The 23,928-nt window shown below is 37.5% G+C and overlaps 1 protein-coding gene across 1 annotated transcript; it reads left to right on the forward strand.

Annotated features, from left to right (window-relative positions):
* The first annotated feature begins 914 nt into the window (after positions 1-914).
* LOC140149595 (coagulation factor XII-like) lies at positions 915-4,153 on the forward strand. The gene is made up of 5 exons (XM_072171672.1): positions 915-1,045; positions 1,672-1,941; positions 3,032-3,145; positions 3,740-3,898; positions 4,149-4,153. The coding sequence occupies exons 1-5, from the start codon at positions 1,006-1,008 to the stop codon at positions 4,151-4,153; spliced, it is 588 nt and encodes a 195-aa protein (XP_072027773.1). The 5' UTR covers positions 915-1,005.
* The last annotated feature ends 19,775 nt before the right edge of the window (positions 4,154-23,928 follow it).

Here is a 23,928-nt window from a genome sequence, read left to right on the forward strand (position 1 = left end):
CCAGAAGCTAATCAAAGACATCGCCGCAGGAACACAGAAAGTGCTTGACCGGTCTTGTCAAAGATATGGATGAAGATGATATGCTTGTCTACCTATATGGTTGTGCTAAGCAGGAACAGTGGTTCATGTGGGACTCCGCCATACAAGTTGTCACATCATGGAAGTAGCTGCTGTATGTGTGGACACCCGAGCTGTTGTCGATCCATATCAACGCCATACATGATCAACTGCCAACCCGCATGGGGCAAGACCAATCTAGGATCCTGCCAGCAATGCCATCACAGCAACTGTACACTGTTCCATATCCTAAATGGTTGCAACTTTTCACCGCAAAGTGGTCGATACAATTAACTGGCGTCATATTTCCAAGTTCCAAACATAGATCTGATTTTGTTTACAATAATTTGGGGGGAATCCCAAAATGACTTAAAACACCAACTCTTGCAAGTGCAAGGGGGTTTCCCATCTCATGAAATACTTTCAGCTTGTAAGCAAAGCTAAATAATTAAATTAGATTACTCAGGGCACATCACAAATGTAACATGTGTAATGGAATGTAATGAAAACTAACATTTTGTGGAAAATTAATCTATTCTTGATTGAAATCGCACATTATTGCTTTCGAATGAAGCATCTGGATATTTGCCACGGATTTTAATTAATTATACTAAAGTAATTCTATCAATGGCTTATTGTATCCAAAAAATATTAATAGGCCTATCATTAAAGCATACTGATAATAGTTACAATAAGCCATTGATTAAATTACTGTAGTATAATTAATTAATATCGTGGCAAATATCCAGATGGGTCATTCGATAAAGAAGAAATTGCAATCACAATGAAGGGTATTCTAATTTGTTTTCCACAGGAAATACTTACAAGTTATTATTATTATAGTCGACAGAATTGGACGAAAAGTTGCAAAATATGTTCTGATGAAAACAGGCATTTGACATATTGACGTTGTTTACCTGTACCTACAAATTATTCGAAAGAGTGATAATGATGAGACCCATGCTGATCTTTGCCATTCACCTAATAGGTAAGTATTATAATATATGATTTGAAATGATTACTTGTGTTGATAACATGATCAAAAATAAACAATTCTTGAGAAAATATTTTGGCATACTGTACAGGGTGTCCTTGAAAGAACTGTGTCGTCGGGAACTGGCTACGGTGGGCATTATTTAACGCATAAACCACAAACATAACTAAATAGACGATGCGATTGCGGAATATATCAGCTATCACATATACCGCTCCGTGTTTAAAATAAAAGAATTTTACGAAACTACTTAATTTTCAGTCCGTGCCACGGAGTCATATTTTTGTCAATGACATAGACGCCTTATGCGATGATGATGCGGTCTGTTGTCAAAATTTTAAAAAGCCTGTGATTGCTTATTTATTCCTCAACCACACCAGTTATGTATTTATGTGTTAGTTGTGGCGTTAAAATATCCGAACAATTAAGTTTCCGACGATGCAGTTAATAAAAAAAGGTATTTCATGAAATCAAAAGACCACTTTTCTGTTTTGAAAATCGTAGGCATCAAAAGGCGTATTAAAAACACTTTAACTTTTTTCATTATCATTCATAAATGTCTTAAATTAATCATAAGTGATTGCAATAATCTATGATATGTCCTAATTGTTACTTCTCAGCTTGTGTTTTGGTGAAGGCTATTAACGCACATGTGTGCAAGCTAAACGAAATACAAAACCTCGAAACTGGACTGGTACTTTGGTCACTTCCATCTCAAGAACGTTGTCTTTGTCAAGGAGTCGTGGCGATAAAAAATAAAGAGACGTGTGCTGAAAATTACCTGATGGACGAAGAGCTGTGGTTCACTACCAATCCCAAACCTCTTACACGTAGAGAGAATTGGACACCAGAAGCGATGGATATGTTCTTGAATAGGAGTATTTTGTGTTGTAATTAACGATGAAATATAACAAAACTAATAATATTTTCATATTCATATTTTATTAACATTTATAAAAGATAAATTTACAAAGATAAAAACAACAAACATGTAATTTTGATTAAAGAATGACATCTATATAACACACAGAATGATATAGAATTTAATTTACAGAAACTAAAATATATTACACTTTTAAAATCGTACCATTAAGGGCTGGGGTATGAACGTTTGGACAGTATTTATTTTGGGACATTAGAGCACATCAGACATATCGAATTGCATTCTGAATACGAAGAATGTCATTCTGATATCAAATAATTTTGAATTTTTGAAATTCGCAATTTAATACACATTTTATGGCAAATCATTAAAAATTGATATTTTTGATATTTAACAGTACTTGAAGTAAACTTTATAGATCTGATGATTTATACTTAAAGTGTATGCAGGTGGGTTGAAAAGCCGACGATCAATTGAAAATTTTGACCTTTCGTATTGAAGATATGGATTTTTTTCCCAAAACACCAAAAAATTAGGTCTTTTTGGGAAAAAATCCATATCTTCAATATGAAAGGTCAAAATTTTCAATTGACCGTCGGATTTTCCTCCCTGCTACATACACTTTAAGAATATATCATTAGATTTATATAATTTACTTCGAGGACTGTTATATATCAAAATTCGAAAAATATCAAATTGTCATAAAATTTGTATTATATTGTGATTTTCAAAAAATGAAAATTATTTGATATCAGAAAGACATGCTTCGTATTCAGAATACAATTCGATAGGTCTGAGGTGCTCTCATGTGCCACAAAAATACTATCGAAACGCAATAAACGCTCATTTTAGATCCCTTAATATAAATGAATAAATAATAAAGAAATGTAAGTAAATTAAGAAAACATCTTGTGCAAGATAACAAAGAAGGCTGATAATTTCGTCCGAATTTATTTCGTCCGAACACTAAATAGAGTAACTGATAAATAATACTCTTTTTATGGTTAGTTTAGGATTTACATGGTACGCAAAAAATCGTCTGCATGAAAATTAATTGAAAACCCATTAACGGTTATATGATTGTTCTCTTGGTTTAGATACCGATGAATGCATTTCGAACCCATGCCAGCACGACGGAATCTGTCATGATAGAATTGGCGCTTACGTTTGTATTTGTGATAATGCTTATGTAGGACAGACGTGTGAAATCGGTAAGCTATGTAAGCTAAATGGATTTTTTGGTTATGCTTTTTAAATAAAACGCCATAAAAAGGCTGGGACAAACAGTACGGACACGATTAAATATGATTAAACATACAGCCTGTTTCAAAACAAAATTGTACAAATGGAAAGCGCCATCTTTGGCAATTAGAAAACAGTGTTGTGACTTGATGCTTACATAACGTCAAGGGAGTTAATCCTAGCTTTCAAATACCATTTGTTTCATACAGTGTTACGTGTAATCCAATTATCACCATGTGAACTGGATCACGCTTTTGATTTATGCACCACGATCGAAATGATCGCAACACAAAGCCTATGTCATATATATAAACATCTCAAAAAAAGTATCTAATCCCCTTAAATTCTTCTTACATATTTGATTCTCTTAAATGGTCGTCCCTTTATTTTGTGTTTGCTTCAAGCTGATATATCCCTGATTTTACACTACATCGCGGACAGACAATGAAAAGTAAAAAGGACGTTGCATTAATATAAATGATGAGTACGAGTCGTTCCGGACAACGACTGTGACTCATGTTACACATCTCGGTTTTAAACATACTTCTAAATTTAACTTTAAGCTATCTGGAGCTCGTGGGAATCATGGACAACGTGTTCCGTAACGTGTGGGAATGGAACACAAACAAGAAGACGTCTGTGTGGTTATGGCTTGGAGACAGACTTATGTGATGGAGAAACCCAGCAGAATGAATCTAAACCATGTCACGAATCTCTCTGTCGTAAGTTTTTGCTTGTGCATGTGCCACCCGGGTATGGTTTAGGGTGGAACTGTACCTGTATAGAAGAGGGCAACAACATTATGTGCAAAAACTGTTGGGCGACTTTGACAACATTTTACTGCCGGATGTCATTACCACATTGGCTTCAAATCGTAGTACATGGAGAAACTTTGTAGTCGCCTACTTCGCAGCCAAATGAAATGAAATGAAAATGAATGATCTTCCATTAATTCTTGTTTGTTTTCTCCAGTTTAAGTTCAAGTTGATTATACTATATAATAATATCTACTATATTCCGGGACTATATTATAGAGAATGGTCATACACTAATTCTGATCTGGGTAGATAATAAAAAGTAATGTATAAAATATGAAGGATGAGGACAAGTCGGCCTGGACAACGATTGTGACTAACAATATCTGCTTTAAACAGAATTACAATATCTGCTTTAAACAAACTTCTAAATTTACTTTAAAGCTATCTGGAGCTCGTGGGAATCATGGACAACGTGTTCCGTAATGTGTGGGAATGGAACACAAACAAGAAGACGTCTGTGTGGTTATGGCTTGCAGACAGATTCATGTGATGGAGAAACCCAGCAGTATGAATCTAAACCATGTCACGAATCTCTCTGTCGTAAGTATGAAGGGCAATTGTTATTATAACCCGGGAATATTACTCACAACTATGCTAAGATGTTTAAACATGTTAAATGAAGATTACTTGGTGAACATAAGCTAACGCGAGTGTCGAACGAAAAAATTGGTTCTTTCGAAATTGTTATTTCCTTACACCACGTACGGGATTGTGTGGTTATGGCTTGCAGACTGAGTCATGTGATAGTGATACGCACCAGATTGAATCTATACCATGTCAAGACGCACTCTGTCGTAAGGTTTTCTTGTACATGAGCAATAATGCGCCACCTAGGTGAGGTTTATGGAATATCTGTAACTCAAAAGAGGGGTAACTCCCGCGGTAACTTTGATAGGCCAATTAAGTGTTGGGATATTTAATTATGGCGCAAAAGATTATGTAAAACAATTTAATATAGAGTCGTAAGAAAACAGTGCGAAGGAAGGTGTCGCGGTTGTCAATCGGTGTTCAAACTCTGTTGAGACAGTATGGCCCTACATTGACCAGCCTGTTCGGAAATTGGCCCGTAACAAAATGGACGTTTTTAATTATTCAGTTAGGCCAATTTTAGCATGTAATAACTAAATTGTCCCAAGGTTGAAATCCTTAGTGGGAATTACACTGTTATTAATATTGATATAAATTTCAAAATGATACAAAATGTTGGCCTATTATTAGGGATGTCCACTGTCAATACATTTGCTGCTAGAACGGTTTCCCATTTACTGTAGGTGTGCACTCACCCATGTATTGTCTATGCAAACACCGTCAGCTCAATGCAGGAAGTCCCAGACCTGATAAATGGTATACAGTACTTACATTGGCCCAAATTAGACCTACAACAGGTTGTTTCAAGAAATTCCTGATTTCACCAGAAAACATGAACCAAACTTTTTCCTGATTGGTCAGTAAATAGAGAAGACCATCTTCGTCCGTATTCCATAGTGGCGTATAGTGGGGCGCCGCGAATAAACAACTTTTCGAGAAAATCGGGTTTGAAGAAATGCCAATTTAAAATCGAGTTGTGTAAATCAGACATTCATTATATTTTGTAAATGATGTGAAATTTCTGTAGTAAACTAAATAGATTTTATTGTTATATATTTTTCAAAAGAAATAAATACATACTATTGCTGGCAAACTGACAATAAAACTATACGTCACTATGGAAAACGAATAAAACGCAATACCCTAACCTTACGTTAACCGTACGCCACTTCGGTCGCCGTGTAATCCCTATGGCGTTACTTTTCGTCGTTCGTATTCCATAGTGGCGTATAGGTCCGATACGCGTACGCCACTATGACATACGATATTTTTCATTTTGTCGATATTTCATAATTATAAAATGTGTATAAAAAGTGGCGTATGGTCGATACGCCACTATGGAATACAAAAATGTCACTTTGTAACTATACGCCACATTTAATTAATTAATTACTAATGAATTAGCTAATTATGACTGATGAGACTTAGAAAAAATGAAAGAGAACATCATTAAAAACATATGTGCCAATTTTCAAAAAAATGACCAAAAATCACTATACGCCACTATGGAATACAGCCGACGCTTTATCAAGGGATCAACCTTTTTTAAAGAAAGGTTTAACGATATGAGAATTACAACAGGTTGAAGTGACACCATTCTGTGCATCAGGTGTTGAAACACAATTATATCCGAATTTGGATTAATTCAGACAAGCAAACTTACATACTCATAAAATGTAACTATTTTTGAAGACAAAATGTGCAGGATATTAAGAAATTAAAGAATATTTTTAAAAGCCTTCCAAAACCCATCTCAAATTATACACTTCTGACCACCATGTCCATTTTAGATGCTACCCATCATGGCTTTCATGCACACACAGTATATTGCTCAATGTAGTAAAGATAACCTTTGAGTTGGAGCAAATTTCTCAAACTTGGTAGTGATTAATGTTACCAAACTTATGCCATGATGAAATATAATCATTTTGAAGATAAAATGTGCTGACCTTAAAAGATTGAACAATGTTTAAGGATTCCGCTATTCATTTGAAATAATGCACTTATTGTTCAGCCAGTCCTCTATGGAGATATTTTCCATGGCAGCCATCTATGATCATACTTTGAGGTTCCACCAAACAAACCATGGGTTTTGAGGTCTTATATTTTTTTTTTTATTTTAAGAAAATCGCTTAAATTTTTATGATGATCTTATTTTATGTTCTCATAAGCAAATATAATGTTCCAGATAACGCTAGTTAAATACATTAAGAAAAAGCATCTTAAAGTTGCACTTTCTGTTATAGTATTCCTTTTTGGACTTAAACTTTTTAGCATGTTCTAGCAGCCCTATATAAAACCGTGACACTTGAAAGGCCATATCTCTGGAATGAAACGTCCGATTAAGATTATTTAAACGCCAAAATGTTTCTGTCATCAATTCACAGCCAATAAGTTAAGGTCTGAATCAATTTAAAGGTACTTAAATTTTTAGTGGACATGCCTACTATTATACCATATACATGTACATTGTAAGTGGAGCGTTCGACCGAGACCAATTATTACTATTTTAATGAGGGACGCCGGGAGATGTACGGGAGAACACGTGGAAGAAATTTGAGTTATCAATGGGGAAACACGAAACTGTGAGCTAACGTGAAGAGGAAATCCAAATATATCCGTACCAAACCTCTTGATCCTATAACAAAGTCAATGTAGCAAATTCAGATTTATCTTATTTTTAACAGCTTTTTGGGACATGTGGGGTAACTGGAGTCTTTGCAGTGACCCATGTGATACTGGATCCCCAAGCGGTTATCATACCAGGTATCGTGAATGTATGAATCTAGATATGGTTAATGCGACATGTGAAGGAAATGACACCGAGGTTTCACCTTGCACAGTAGAATCGTGTGAAAGGCGTAAGTATTCTAATTGCACGGGGAACTGTCTATAATTGGGGTAATATAGATGAGTTGACTTCTGACGTCATTGCATGGCAGTATGCGCACGCATCATCACAATTTCCATTTTTTTTGCCTGGCAGTATGCGCGCGCATCATATTTTGTTCAGGGCCAGTTCTTTTATAACTACCACATCACAATAAGGATATTGAACAGTGTAGTGGTTGTTTGCAGTTCGCCCAAGCATATCGATATACCAATCCGTGCCTTTGTTGATAAACATTGAAGTCAACTATTGTTTTAATTGTTTATCTATTTGCTTACTTATTATCATTGTAATGGATTTGGACAGGGATTGCCAAGGTTTTACTCCGGGTCACTAAGGGTTTTACACTATTCTTATTAAATGTGGTGTTCTGATTTATACAGGGTGTAACAATAAAATTTATACAATTGCATTTTCACTTCTCCGGAAAAACTAAAAGAGTATGGCACAATGTTAAATCGTCCAGAAAACGCGTTGGGCCACTTTTGCCATGTTTTCGCATATCAAGTTTGAACCGCGCAGATATGCTTATCGTGAATTAAACATCAAACACAAAATAATTATAAGTGGTGTTTCTTCATATAATTAACATGAACTTAAAATGATATTTCTTGAAAAAGTCATGAAATTTCTTTCAAATAACCTTATAAATAAAGTAATTTCTCATATCTCTGAGATATCATTGGTAAAACTGAGAACAGTTTTTGCATACATAAGTACAAAACAATAAAATTTTGAAATTAAGTTCAGCTGGACTTCTAGCTGTTCTGGGGTGACCACTATTGCCAGCATTTCTGTTAACAAATTCTACATACTTCTCATAGTTATATGTAATTGTATGCCTTGATGGAAAATGTGATTTTGGAAAATGAGCTATAAAAAATCGTATGGTTTTTGCTTGACTCCGTGTGCTACCGAATGTCACAACCATAAAAATACGCTCTTCCAATGTGAATTGGGGTTGAAGTTGTTGAGCTGCAGCGACGTAAATGTAAATGAGGTTGTTAAATGTCAGTGCTTAGTTGTGACTTTCAAAAATTCAAGGAGATATTCTATTATGTAATCATTTATACCACTTCGAATACACCATTGTTTAAAACTAGCTATCATAAGAGCACCGTCCAACTGGTACATGGTTCAACTCTATTCAGTCACTTTTGTAACACAAAAGTGGCCCAAGCGGTTTTAACACTAGGTTACATAATTGGCAATATCTTCACACTTGTATACCATCGATTTTATTGGAACAAAGCTTATCTGGTGGCTAAAGAAATTATCTTGATAGACATATAAATATCAAACCAAAAAAATAAGCGGCATTCTTGTGTCATTCTATTTTCAAAATTGTACAAATTGTATTGTTACACCCTGTATATGTGGGCAGGTGGACGAAGTCCAGGGGCCCGATGGTTTTGATCGATTGATGGTGTCGGACATGTTTTTTTAGCTCGTCCGATACGGAGTACTAAAACCTCAAATTTTACACTTTGGCTGCTGAAATTGATATCATCGTCACATCTAGATATCAAAGCTTCTCACCAGACAACATCATGAGTGGAGATAAAGCTGTGGAAACAAGGCAAATGAAGAAAAAGTCAGCTTCAAAACCATCATTGACTGACCAAGATGGCGCCCATGGTACCGAACCCGGTACGGTAGCGGCCACTCCACAAGCTAAGCTAGCCAGCCAACTTAAGTTAATATTAACATCAGACCCTGAACTTCTTCAAAATCTTGCGGACACGATAGCAGCCTGCATTATTGGGTCACCGCCACTACTAAAAACGGTCTCAGAAAAGCTAAAAGAGGCCTTGAAAGATGAGATGGCTGAAGAAGTGAAGCAGGATGTGTATGCATCAGTGTCTTTCGACATCAAGAGACAAGATGACACCATAGACGACCTGCAAATGCAAGTTAACCATGCAGCCAAGCAAGTAGACATCCTAGAAACCAAGCTCGACAATCTGGAGCAATATTCTAGGAGAAACTGTCTGTTACTCCATGGCATCCCGGAGAAAACAAAGGAATCTACTGACCAGATCGTCATGGATACCATCAGTGAGCGTCTCAAAATCAAACTTGACGAACGAGATCTTGACCGTACACATCGCCTTGGACCTGTTCGCTCAAATAACACTGATGAGAACACACCATCGCGCCCTAGGCCGATCATCATGAAGTTCTGCAGCTATAACATCAGGAATAAGATCTTCACAACCAAAAGCAAGCTAAAAAAAACAGGTATCGTGATTACGGAAAATCTGACTCCTAAACGCGCAGCACTGTTGAAAGCTACCAAAGCCATTGAAGACGTGAAAGCTTCCTGGACTATTGATGGGAAAATTCACTGCATCACTAACAGCAATAAACGCGTTACCATCAACTCCCAAAGCGACTTAAATAACATGTAAGTGAACTTTTTGCTAAATATTATCAGCAACCGGTTTGCTAAACTTCCGCGAATTTCCGCGTATCACAGACTGTTGTTATATTAAGCGCTTTTAAAGTATAAGCGTATGCCAATGGCATTTTAACTTTATTTATTTGTCACTATGTTTGCTTGTAAAATGTTTCCCATGTAGCTTTATTTATATTATATTATGTTTGTTTATGTTTTTGAGCTATGAGTATACAGTATGTGAGACATGTCTTCTTGCACTTTTGATCATCCTTGGATTGTTCCATGCCATTGATTCCTGTGCTTTGTGCCTTTGTTCTCATGGTACATGTACCATACACCATCCCCATCAGCGCAGTGATTATCAGTTGTATCTTATCGACCATGCTGTATGCTCACACCTCGGAACAGTCTTATTATAGTTAGGGGAAAAAGTTCACTTTGGTGACCACTCTCTGGCTAGTAAGGTTTGACGATTGATTAGACTTCTATGGACCATTTAGAAAAAAAATAGCCACCATGTCCCTCGCGAAAATCCCGGCATTTTCGCTAGAGGCCAAAATCCAAAATGGTCGCCACCACCATTTTGAAAATTTAAGTTTTGAACCAGAGCACCTATAATCATGCACAAAGACATTTTTTCGGATATGTCGAGTACAAGGATTCCGATTCTGACATTAGTTTGACATTACGGCATCATTTTCACCAAAAAATCCAAGATGGTGGCCGGCACCATCTTGAAAAATTTAGTTTTGAACAAGAGGACCTTAAATCGTGTACAAAGACACTTTTTTGGATAGGTCGACCACAAGGATTTCAAATTTGACATTATTTTGACATTACGAACTCATATTTACCCAGAAATCCAAGATGGTGGCCGCCGGCGCCATCTTGAAAAAAAAATAAGTTTTGAACCAGATTACCTAAAATCGTGTACAAAGACACTTTTTCCGGTAAGTCGACCCCAAGAAATCCGAATCTGACATTAATTTGACGTTACAAAATATTTTTTGCCCAGAAATCCAAGATGGCCCCCATTTGGTAGAGCGTAAATGTGATTTTTGAATGAAAGCAGAAGCATGAATGTGTCATTTCCGCCTTATCTGGGGTTCATGTCCCTTATATGGGGTTTAAACTGCCTTATCTTGGGTTTACATCCCTTATCTAGGGATAAGGCGCCTTACCTGTGGTTTAGACGGCCTTATCCTGGGTTTACGTTCCTTACCTGTGGCTAAGATGCCTTAACCTTATCATATCGCAGTCTAAACCCAGATAAGGCATCTAAACCCCAGATAATGCGCCGTAACCCCAGATAAGGGACGTAAACCGTCGATAAAGCAGTCCAACCCCCAAATAAGGCGCTTTAACCCTAAATGAGGAACATAAACCTAAGATAAGGCATCTAAACCCCACATAAGGTGCCCAAACTCTAGATACGGGTCGTTAACCCCAGATAAGGGTCGTAAACCTCAGATAAGACATCTAAACCCAAGATAAGGCACCTTAACCCCAGATAAGAGACGTAAACTCAGATATGACAGTTTAAACCCCTGATAAGGCGCCGTAACCCCAGATAAGGGACGTACACCTCAGATAAACCAGTCCCAACCCCAAATAAGGCGCCTTAACCATAAATAAGGAACATAAACCTAATATAAGAGAAGTAAACCCCAGACGGCGCCTTATCTGGGGTTTAGACTGCCATATCTGAGTTTACGTCTCTTTTCTGGGGTTAAGGCACCTTATCTTGGGTTTAGATGCCTTATCTGAGGTTTACGACCCTTATCTGGGGTTAACAACCTTTATCTAGAGTTAAGGCACCTTATGTGGGGTTTAGATGCCTTTTCTGGGGTTTATGTTCCTTATTTAGGGTTAAGGCGCCTTATTTGGGGTTTAGACTGCTTTATCTGGGGTCTATGTCGCTTATCTGGGGTTACGGCGCATTATCTGGGGTTTATATGCCTTATCTGAGTTTAGACTGCGATATGCTAAGGTTAAGGCATCTAAGCCACAGGTAAGGAACGTAAACCCAGGATAAGGCCGTCTAAACCACAGATAGGGCGCCTTATCCCTAGATAAGGGATGTAAACCCAAGATAAGGCAGTTGAAACCCCATATAAGAGACATGAACCCCAGATAAGGCGGAAATGACACACTTATGCTTCTACTCTCATTCAAAAATCACATTTACGCTCTACCAACTGGGGCCATCTTGGAATTCTGGTAAAAAATTATTTTGTAACGTCAAATTAATGTCAGATTCGGATTTCTTGGGGTCGACTTACCGGAAAAAGTGTCTTTGTACACGATTTTAGGTAATCTGGTTCAAAACTTATTTTTTTTAAGATGGCGCCGGCGGCCACCATCTTGGATTTCTGGGTAAATATGAGTTCGTAATGTCAAAGTAATATCAAATTTGTAATCCTTGTGGTCGACTTATCCAAAAAAGTGTCTTTGTACACGATTTAAGGTCCTCTTGTTCAAAACTAAATTTTTCAAGATGGTGCCGGCCACCATCTTGGATTTCTGGGTGAAAATGATCCCGTAATGTCAAACTAATGTCAGAATCGGAATCCTTGTACTCGACATATCCGAAAAAGTGTCTTTGTGCATGATTATAGGGGCTCTGGTTCAAAACTTAAATTTACAAAATGGTGGTGGCGGCCATTTTGGATTTTGGCCTCTAGCGAAAAATGCCGGGATTTTCGCGAGGGACATGGTGGCTATTTTTTTAAATGGTCCATAGAAGTCGAATCAATCGTCAAACCTTACTAGCCAGAGAGTGGTCACCAAAGTGAATTTTTTCCCCTAACTATTATTCTAAAATTTAAAGTCTAAAGTTTATCATAATTATTTAATACTAACTTCTGTAAAGGGTGCCACAACAACACGCTCTGCGTTCAGTGGCATCCTCATCATTTCACCATATTATACGATGTTTGTAAAAGCTTTTTTATATTGTATTTATTTAATGGATGAATTTGATGAAATAAAACTGAACTGAAGGGCCCCGAAAAAGCAAAAATGAAATAGGGTTGATAAAGGAAGTCTTGAAGAACAAACTATCGAAGAAGGCTAATCATATGAGTGGATAAAAACGGTATCTTTGTTTGAATTTTATTTTCATTTAATCTTATTTTTAAAACTTTTATTTTAAAGAAAATCATATTGACCATAAAAACGAATAAAAATAGCCGTATCTCAACACTCGATTCTCGAAATTCCCGGACGCCGAAATTGCCTGGTGCAATGGCGTCCCAAAATACAATGACCACTTGCGAGAGTTGAGCACAAATAACCATGACGTCATTTCCCTAGACAATTTCGGCGCGGGAATTTTGAATATCGCGTGTTGTAAGACGACATGATGCACTCATATCTACATTAGAATTCACCACGACCTTTGCAGGACTTAAACCCCATTAAAAGCTATTAAACCAAGATAACACTCATTGAAAACAACTCAACTATGTTACATCAGATCTTCTCTGGTTAAATCCAAACACACATGTGTCTGCTTTACCTGTGCAATGAGCAATGAGCTGGTATGGTATTAATAGTTTCAGTTGGGTGAACGATTATAAAGCAAACGCAAGGTAACAATTACCGTGTGGCCTTTGTTCACGAAATGAGACAATACTGTGCATATTGTTAACCACATTCTTGAAAATGAGAAACATAATGGCTGTGGGCTGTAACACGGTTTGGAAATAATTTCTTTATATTTTTGGTGTTATCTGTCATTTACATATCCTTCCTAAAACACCAAAGTGCGAATATTTCCAAACAAATAAATTAGCTAAAAATTTAGGACATGTTACAAAACTATATTTTCTAGAATTTCAGAAGAGTACTTTTAATATTGGCCAGTTATTTTTCACACAGCGACGTTAACTAGGCAATGTACTATTACCTATAACATACACTAAAACACCAAAGTGCGAATATTTCCAAACATCTAAATTAGCTAAAATTTTAGGACAAAACTATATTTTCTAGAATTGTTAATATTGGCCGGTTCTTTTTCACACAGCGACGTTAACTAGGCAATTACCCATACTTCTATCATACACTATTTGTAGAGGTTACGCGTCAATGGTAAGAGCACTGTGTATTGTGTATAGGAAAACGGACAGTACCTGCAGTATAACTGTCTTTATTCGTTTTTAATGGTCAATATGAGTTTGTTTTAAATAAAACCATGTGATTCGTGCTTGATAATCATTTTTCTAACATTATTAGGCATAATATAGTCTACTTTAGTTGGCTAATTCAATGTATCATCCCTCTGACCATGGAAAACCCAAAAATCCTGTTCGGATCCAACAGATAGCTATCCATGATAAAAACAATTTTTTCTCTGAGCAGAGCGGTCACTGGGGATGTGTTGTGTTTTATTGTTTGTATGTTTGTTTACCCAGGTTGGTCCGTGAGGGACACATGCTAATCCATGGTAAATCCATGGACCGTTCCAAGCCCATACTATAAAAAAAAAGCACAAGCCTGGATAGCCAGTGTAGGCTAATACAGCCTGTCTCAAAAAAAGTTGTGCAAGTGAAAAGCGCCCTCTTTGGCAATTAGAAAATACCATTGTGACATGATGCTTAGGTCAACGTCATGGGCGTAGTCTTAGCTCTCAAATGCCGTTTATTCTGTTCAATTTGCTTGTTTTAATCTCGAGATATGCTTAGTTAACGACGAAAGGGTAAAATCACAATTGTGCCACTTTTAATAGGGAAGAGAGCTAGCATCAAGTTTATCAACAGTTCCTTCGTAAAATCAAAAGAATGCACCAATTACACAATGCAATTTTTTTTATACTGTTTTTACTATTTTATCATGATGCAGGAATAATGATTCTCTTTTTCCACAGAAAGGATAAATAAATATTTCACATTCTGCTGTAAAATTAAATACATGTGCACGTCAACGATTTTATCATGGTAAATACTGTTCTCTTAGTCACTCAAGACATGTTAAAAGACAAACAAATATTGCACACTGAGGTCCGTATGCATAAAAGAGTTAGAGAGGGTCTAAATGTATAGGTCTAACTGGAATTAAGTTCCACCAGGAATGGTCCTTTACTCTTCCTTCCTTCCTTCCTAGAGTAGCTAGCAAATTCTAAAGGTTTTAATGCAATGTTCAAAAATAATACAAAATAACTTAAGCAAATGTAAAGGAAAATGTCCTTTCTCATGGTACTAAATTCCACTTAGATCGGGTCTAACTTTAGACCCGGTCTAACTCTTTCGTGCATACGGACCTTATACGTTTATATTACTTGTTGGGAGAGAAATTAGACAAAATAATGCACGCGCGCTGATGTTGATGCGAATAATGCGTCTAATGCACGAGCCCCAAAGGGAGAGTGCATTAGAGCTATACCATTGATTTTACATGTACAGCTCTTTTCCCTAGTAAAAGTGGCACAATTGTGATTTTACCCTTTCGTTGTTAAATAAATATATCTCGAGATTGCAACAAGTAAATTGAACAGAACAAACGGCATTTGAGAGCTAAGACTGCGTCCTTGACGTTGATATAAGCATAATGTCACAAAAGTATTTTCTAATTGCCACAGAGGGCGCTTTTTACTTGCACAATTTTTTTTGAGACAGGCTGTATAGCTTTGATAATGTATGGAATGGTATGAATTGTTTATCAAAAGGGAATTCCAAGCAGTCTATGCATAATTATCTGTATATTTAATTATATTGCAATTATTGCATTTTGTGATAATAATGGCTATTTGTGTATATTTATTCAACCCTCCCCATTTTTCTATTTAGGGAGCAAGACATTTGAAATATTGCTGAGAGTTATGTGTTGGCAACCTCTCCTCTCCAGGGTTTTCGTCTGTGCCGGTCACAGCTTTTTGATTGTTTTCATGCGGTGGTGTACTCGATATGCTGTTTTGGGGTTGTAGTGCAATTCTATTTTAAACTCTGTGTATATTTACAATTTTATTGCTGTATAAAGTTATGTGCTTATTGATATTATGAAATATGATGTTCTAAACTCATTCTCCTCGTCGCTTCATAATGTGCCTTTTGTCGTGCTTCCTCGTTTTCTTTTATTTGGCTCATGGGGAGCGGCATGGATTATCATTTTTCATTTTGTTTATTATACTTGTATAAAATTGTGTTTATTATTTAAAAAAATGTATTTGTTAGGCCCTTAAATTTTCTTTGTTTGTAGTTGTTTGTAGATATCTTCATCTGTTTCTGGCTGTGTAAAGCGCCTAAAGGCATTTGCATTAGGCGCTAACTTAAATCTATATTCATCATCATCAGCCGTATTCAGCCCACTGCAGGGCGAAAGCCTCCCCAAGTTGGCACCAATGTTTCCTGTCATTTGCTTTTGCCATCCACCTGATCCCTATGACACTTGCTATCTCATCCCTCCATCTGACTTTCTGTCTGCCTTCGTGTCTTGAGCCCAGCCAAGGCCTCCATTCTGTGACATTCTTTGTCCATCTATTATCTGTTGATCTTGCAAGATGGCCAGCCCAATGCCACTTCTTCATCTTTATTGTGTGGATTATGTCTGTAACTTCTGTTTGGCTCCTGATCCATGCCACTGTTTCCTGTCCCTTTTGGTGTAGCCCAGCATACATCTTTCCATTCTATGCTGTGCAGTTTTCAGTTTTTGCTTCATCCTCTTAGTAAGTGACCATGTTTCAGCTCCATAGGTCATGGCTGGTAGTACACATTGGTTGAAAACCTTTCGTTTCAGACAAGTTGGCATCTTACTTCTCATGATGTCATTGAGCTTGCCAAATGCACACCAACCAGCCCTAGTCCTCCTCTTTACTTCTTTACGTCCATGTGATTGTGAGTCATGTTGATTAGTTATCCTAAGTACACATATTGGTCCACCTTTTCTATTTCTGTGTTCCCTACCATGACCAGCTGTTCTGTGGCGAACTGGTTGAACACGACTTTTGTCTTTTTCATGTTTATCTTTAGTCCCACTTGATTGCTTCTCTGGTTGAGATCATTGATCATTTCTCTTAGGTCTTTAGCATTGTCTGTTATTATGACTATATCATCTGCGAAGCGAAGGTGACACAGGTTGTCTCCGTTTATGCTAATGCCCTTACTTTCCCAGTCTAGGTGACGTATAATTTCTTGAAGTGCCGCATTAAACAGTTTAGGTGAAATGGTATCACCTTGTCGCACCCCTCGTTGGATAGATATCTTATCACTGTCCTTGTGGAGGCGGATTGTTGAAGTGCCCTTGCTGTAGATAGTATCTATTATCTGGATGTATCCAGGATGGACGCCTTCTGTTTGAGGGCTGTGATGACTGCCTGGATCTCGATGCTATCAAAAGCTTTTTCGACAATTTGGTTGATGACATGAAGGTGATCCATGGTTGAATAACCGCTCCGGAACCCCGCCTGTTTCCTGGGTTGGTTGAAGTCAAGGATGTTGGTAATCCGATTTGTAAGAACTTTGGTGAAAAGTTTGTATGTGTTTGAGAGTAAGCTGATTGGTCTGTAGTTCTTCAAGTCTTTGATGTCCCTTTCTTGTGGATGAGAATTATAAGGGCATTATTCCAACTGTCCGGTGTCTGGTTAGTCTGGATACATAGTGTGAATAGCTTTGCAAGCTCTGCCTTTACTGCGCTGCCTCCATCCTTGAGAATGTCGACTAGCACTCCATCTTCTCCTAGTGCTTTACCTCTTTTCATGTCATTGAGATATTTGTCAACTTCATCCTCTCCAATTGGTGGTATATTCTCTTCTGCACTTTCAACGTCTATAATTGGTGGGGTTATTTGGACTTTGCTGGAGTAGAGATCAGGGGCGTAGCCAGCTTTCTTGGTCAGGGGGGGCAAAATAAAATTTCGGGGGCACAGACGAAAAAAATTGCAGTTGCATCATACAATACATAGAGACTGTATGTCTTCGAGGTTCCCGAAAAGGGCCTTATTGGGATGATGTGCGCGAGTAGCGCGAAAAAAATCGTATTTTACACTATTTTCGGCCATTATCCGGCTAAAAAAGGGCTTTATTGTTACAATGTGCGCGCGTAGCGCGGAAAATTTTTGTATTTTACACTATTTTTTTCTGCATTTCGGTAGAAAAGGGCTCCTTGCCCCTTTTCTTTTACCTTTGCCCTCCTGATTTTCTCTTTCATTTTTTGTCAGAGGGGCACTTTTTCTTTCATTTTTTTGTCAGGGGGGCACTCTGCCCCACCTGCCCCCCCGCTGGCTACGCTACTGGTAGAGATCTTGGTAGAACTCTTCTACCCGCTTGATGACTAATTCTCTGTCTGAGATTATGTTTCCGTCTTCCCCCTTCAGTGCTATTATTTGAGATTTTCCAGTGGCAAGTCCTTGCTTTGTTTTCTTGTAGCTTTTGTTATCTTCAAGAGTTTTCTGAATCATCTTTGTGGTGTGTGCTCGGATTTCATTTGTCATTCGCTTCCTTATGGTTTTGCATAATTCTGTATACTCGATATGTTGGATTCCAATCGTTTCATCATCATTTCAAAAGTTTCCTTTGAAATCTTGTCTATCTTCTGTGGGTCTTTTTTCCCTGCTGTCTCCAAAGCACAATCTAGGATTGTGTTTGTAAGTCTTTCACAGACATCATTTACATCTAGGTCTTCTGCTTCATCCTTCAGGAGATCAAACTTGTTTTGCAGCTTCATCTGGAATTCTTCTTTGTTCTGTTGTAGCTTATCCAGATTGACCTGCATCCTTCTTTTTTGCACGAGTTTGTATCTTTCCAGTTTCAAGTTGATGGAGATCCTTGCTCTTACTAGTCTGTGATTACTTCCAGTGTTGAAGCGGTTTAGAACTGAGACATCTTTCACATTTTTTGGTTCGCTTGTCAAGATGAAGTCAATTTCATTTCGAGAACAATCCATTTGGGCTTCGCCATGTCCACTTACGAGATTCTTTTTTCTTGAAGAAGGTATTCATGATTTTTAAGTTCTTGCTTTCTAATAAATCTATATTAAATCTGTATAAATATATTTATACCATTGCACAAACGTAGGCAGGTAATATTTGTTTTGTTTTATATTTGTCACAATCTGGTCCATGGGGGCCAAAGGCGGCAAATTTGAAACTGAGATAAAGGTAAAAATATGGAGTAAAAAACAAGAAAATACAAGAAAATAGACGTCAAAGAACTTCATAACTTTAGAACCAAGTATGCTAGACCTTTGGTGTTTTCAGTAAATGGTAGCCTATTGTATGTATAATGTACATGTAATAATTACAGTAACTCAATTTTCAAAAATGCCTCCTTTGGCCCCCATGAACCAGATCGTGTCACATATAACGACATATATTACAAACCATTCAACCCCTGAAATCAATGCCATCATTACCTTTTAATGTTAAGGAATACCATGGCATTGCAGGCCATTAAAATTCTTATTTCAAGAGTTTTCATTGTTTTGCAGAACTTAATGCAACGGAAGGTGACGGTTGTTTTGCGTCCAATTCACTGATACGGTTTACCAACACCTCTGGTGATGTTATATCTACAAAGACATTGGATCAACTGAAAGTTGGTGAATTCGTAGAGAGTTATGATCCTGAACAAAATTCGGTAACATTTTCCGAAGTTTACTATATAACTCACGAAGGTGAAATTCATAATTCTACAAAGTTACTTAAATTGGTTTATACGAGTAGTGAGAACGAAGAACTATCAATTCGCTTACATCAGAAACATCTTGTGTACGCATGCGTACAAAATGGCAAGATGAAGATGAAGAAAGAAATTGATCGAGTTACCATGATAACTGAAATGAAGTTGAACAGTTGGTGTGATCAGCCACCAGCTCTTCCTGTTACCGCGCAGAGGGTGAATGTTGGAGATATTTTGTGGATCAGAAATTTTACCGGACAGTTTTCTCCCAAACCGGTGATTGGTGTGGGTGAGGTATGGAGTAGTGTCCGGCATCCGATGACCTTTAGTCATTATATTGTCGTAGATGATGTTCTTACGTCTGTACACATGTATGATGAAGGTTTATATCGACAGGTGACAGCTCCTTTAAGGTATGCCTACAATATCAGTCCATCTATAACAAAAGCATGGATGGTAAGGAAATTTGTTGAGCTTTGGGACATTGTGGAAAAATATTGTTTATAAAAACTAAATATTGCGCACGCTACTGAACCAAGAAATGCAGATAAATAGTAAAAGCGTAAACCATAATATTACATAAGTGGTTGTTTTAAATATCTCAAAAAAGAAGTAATTAACCCTCTTTAAATAATGATCATGTTTCAAAAACGTATAACAAATTTATAAAATGCGTGGGAATCAGAATTTATTTCTGCACATTTTGACACCGCATTTGTAGCTTTTGACTAAATATTGACGTCACATCGTACATTTAAATCAATGTAACCAAAGATTTGAGAGTTGCAGTAAATTCTATTGATTTGTATAATGGAAGGAAATCTGTGTAATGATATCTGAGTGTTTTTGAATTGTTATGAGTGCAACTTTCAAATCTGGAGCTCACTACATTAAATTGACCGGTGTTTTGTTGTTTTGGGTTATCGCTTCAAATGAGGTGTCAAAATGCGCAGAAATAAATTTTATAGATTTGTAATACAATAGCCCGTTTTTGAATAATGGCCTGACTATTATCAGAACTCTAATGTTGGTTTCATACTTTCCTGCCGCTTGCCGCTTTGCCGCTCTGAAGATGATTTTACTTCACTGCGCAGTCGCACCAGAAACGCTAGCGGTGACCAGTGGCAAGCTGATATATCGATCACTTCCCCGCTTTGCCGCGGCGGCAGCACCGCTGGGATTTGAATTCAAGTCAACTCGGAGCAGTGCTGGGCGGCAACAATGACTTTCAGAGTCATGCCGCTCAGCGGTGTGCCGCACCGCTTGCAGAAAAGTGCAAGCGGCATGATGAAGCGTCACGCCGCTCAGCGGCAAGCAGCACACAGTGTCATCGCCCCGATATCTTCATGGCAGAAATCGCCATGGTAGGTTGAATCCACAGCCACGCATGGCCATTTTGTTCCGACCTGTTTAATAGTTTTGATACGCATAATGGGCCGAGGGACATCCGAATAAGGCGGGCTGGTTACGTTTATGGCACATGCTTCAGTACACGCATCACCAGTTTAGTGCGGCATAATGGTGAATCATAGCAAAAAAATTGTTAAATTTTTGTGAAAAGTGTAAAATTTGGCTCAGATGTAGTATTCAGTCTGGTGAACAATTCTAGGAGGAGGGCCAAAAATATTTTGTCCAATATGGCCGCCATAGAGGTAATCGATCTTTATGCAGGGAAAAATTTCCATTGAAATTGAATTATAAACCATGCCAACGTGTTCCCCTGGTCACAAGGATCCAGAAAAAGTATAGTTTGACCTATCTGTGATGTACGGTTCTCAAGTTATAAGCAAAAAGGTCAAAGGTCAAGGTTTGGAAAGGTGATTATTTAACTTAAAAAATGAGGGGTCAACCATGTCTGTAGGAAAAAATTAGCAAAGTTATGGGCAAATGTATTTTTCCAAATTCTGTGACCATCATTGACGGTACCTTACAATGAATTACTGTACAAAAAAGCAAGTACCCGGTACATGTAACATTTTTCAGCATAGCGATCAATTTTACAGAAAAGAGATTTTATTTGAAAAAAAATCTTACTATATATCACTGTATGTATGATAACGTCTGACACTTTTTGACTTTCAACCTGAAGTTTCTGGTGTCCAAATTTCAATTTTTGTGTATTTCCTACACAGTTAAGCTATTTCTGTGGTCACAAGTTGGGAGTTGAAGAAGACCCTCTATTATCTATAATAAGCAATGTGTATTATATGCAATTGCAATGCACGCATCCGGGGCACGCGATACGTGATTATAGCCAAGTTTCCTGGTGTAGCCTTCTTCACTCTGTACGAAGGTTGGAGCATCAATGTATTGAAAAATGCAGGGTCCATCGATCTGACATGTCAGTAAATTATTCGGACTACCACCCGGCATGCAGATATTCCTGCATTAAATACATCAGAATTATATGCCGGATTACCATTGCAAGATGGCTTAAAGATAGCATTTCAAGTATCTCTTATAACCTAATAACAAATGGTGCCCGCTGGAATATCTTGAGGCATTGTCTTTTTTAAAGACATTTCTTGTTTAAAGTTAGAAATACGTTCAAATATGCCAAATTTCCTGCTCGCTGTGCTCGCACTATAATGATAAGACAATTTTAAAAGGTTTAAATTCAGGTTCCCAAAAATCTTGCATGTGTAAGGGGGGGGGGGCAATGATTTTTTGGCACATAAAAGGGGGGGGAAGGTTTTTGGCACGTCAAAAGGGAGGGCAAAGATTTTTGGCACGACCAAAGGGGGGGATTTTGGTAGACCATTTTGAGAATTCACCACCCCGGGGTGCACATAATTATTGCACCACCCATAAGAGTTTGTCCGTCCGTCTGTCCTTCATGCTATTTATGTTGGTATGGAGGAACATTTCCCGGGGGGGCACTCACATTTCCCAGCTATACGGGTATGTGCCGCGGCGACGACCCCCCTTTTTCAGAGCTCTAAATTCATTGATTGCTCGCTCTGAAGTCCCGAAATTTTTCTAGCCGTTCCATAGACCCTCAGATCATCGATTTCCGCTCTCATTGGCATCTTGACAGGCGTGTTTTCTGTCCTACTATTTCAAGCCCAAAAGCTACTTTTGCGAGCCCAAAAACTTCAAAGGGAATTTTCCATAAATTTCTTCCCCATTGAAACACATTGTATTAGGAATAAGGTGAACTTTGGGCGGGACTTTGGGCTCCTTTAGTTTGTTGTTTATAAACAGCACTGCACTGCCTGCCGAGATGCCTTCAGCTGATGAACATTTTGCTAGAAATAAATGATTTTGAGATCTCTTTTGGGAAAAAAAATTGCCAAATATGAGGAAAAGTACCTCAAATAATTGTGTGCACATCCTTGCAGCTGGCCATAACAGTGAATTAAAAGGTAATTTACGATCTACTGGTCTAGTGGAATGGTGTCAAATTCTGCACACTTCACTCAATCATCTCATGCAGTTCAATGTACGCCAATAAAAGGATTAGGGATTAATCTAATGTGATAATCACAACCAGGCACATGTAGCTTCCACGAGTGCAGAGACCGAGAGAGAGAAAAAAACCAAGATCACTTTCCTCACAAGGAAGTGAGGATAACACTACTAAACAACTACTACTAACAACTGACTTGCAGAAACCAATCTAACAGCTTATGTGAATGAAGACACTGTTGGTTAGAACACTCAAAATAGGCAATGTGCCAACAGCCAATAACATCAACAGTTCAAGAGTCTTTTTGTCTGCAATGACAAACTGACATTCAACATGAATGTAAAATGGTTCAAAGTTCAAAGAAGTAAACGTCAGTTCCAGAGTTTTCTTTTAGAATTCCAAATGACATACGTAAATCAGTTCAAAGTTCAATGAAGTGACCATAGGAGGACACCGGTGATGGATTAAAATGTCATAGTACACAGTGACCTGTCCATTTAGTTTAACACGTAGTCTTTCAGGTGCTCAGGAAGTTTGTGAGGGCGCGCGGAACGCCTTTGTGTGAGCAATGGTGGCCACGGTTGTTTGATGTATATAGAATTGGCTTCATTATTAACTAAATGCAAACTACAGATGGCGCTATTTATTCTAAATCATATTTCTTTATTTTCAAAGGGTAGGTGATTAATACTGTCATTAAAACAGCTGGAATAGGGGTAACAAGCAACAAGGCAATTTTATAAACATATTTTATCAAACAATAAAAGGAATTAATTGTATTAAAAGCTTGAAAGAGTAATTTCCTGTTACTATATAGCGCCACCAATTTTGTCATTAATAGATACATTTTATATCATAAAAAGCTTTAAAAAATGCTATAAAAGTGAATAATTTGGTAAAAGAGGTGAAATTAAAGTTGAAAATGACTCAAAAGTATCAGTATACATTAGCATGATATCACATTTAGCTGCTTAAGCATAAACTTTGGTTGTACATGTTTTGTTTGAAAAACTAATAAATGATCCCATCAAAC

The sequence above is a fragment of the Amphiura filiformis genome, chromosome 4, assembly GCF_039555335.1.
Source record: "Amphiura filiformis chromosome 4, Afil_fr2py, whole genome shotgun sequence".
In the NCBI taxonomy this organism is placed as follows: Eukaryota; Metazoa; Echinodermata; class Ophiuroidea; order Amphilepidida; family Amphiuridae; genus Amphiura; species Amphiura filiformis.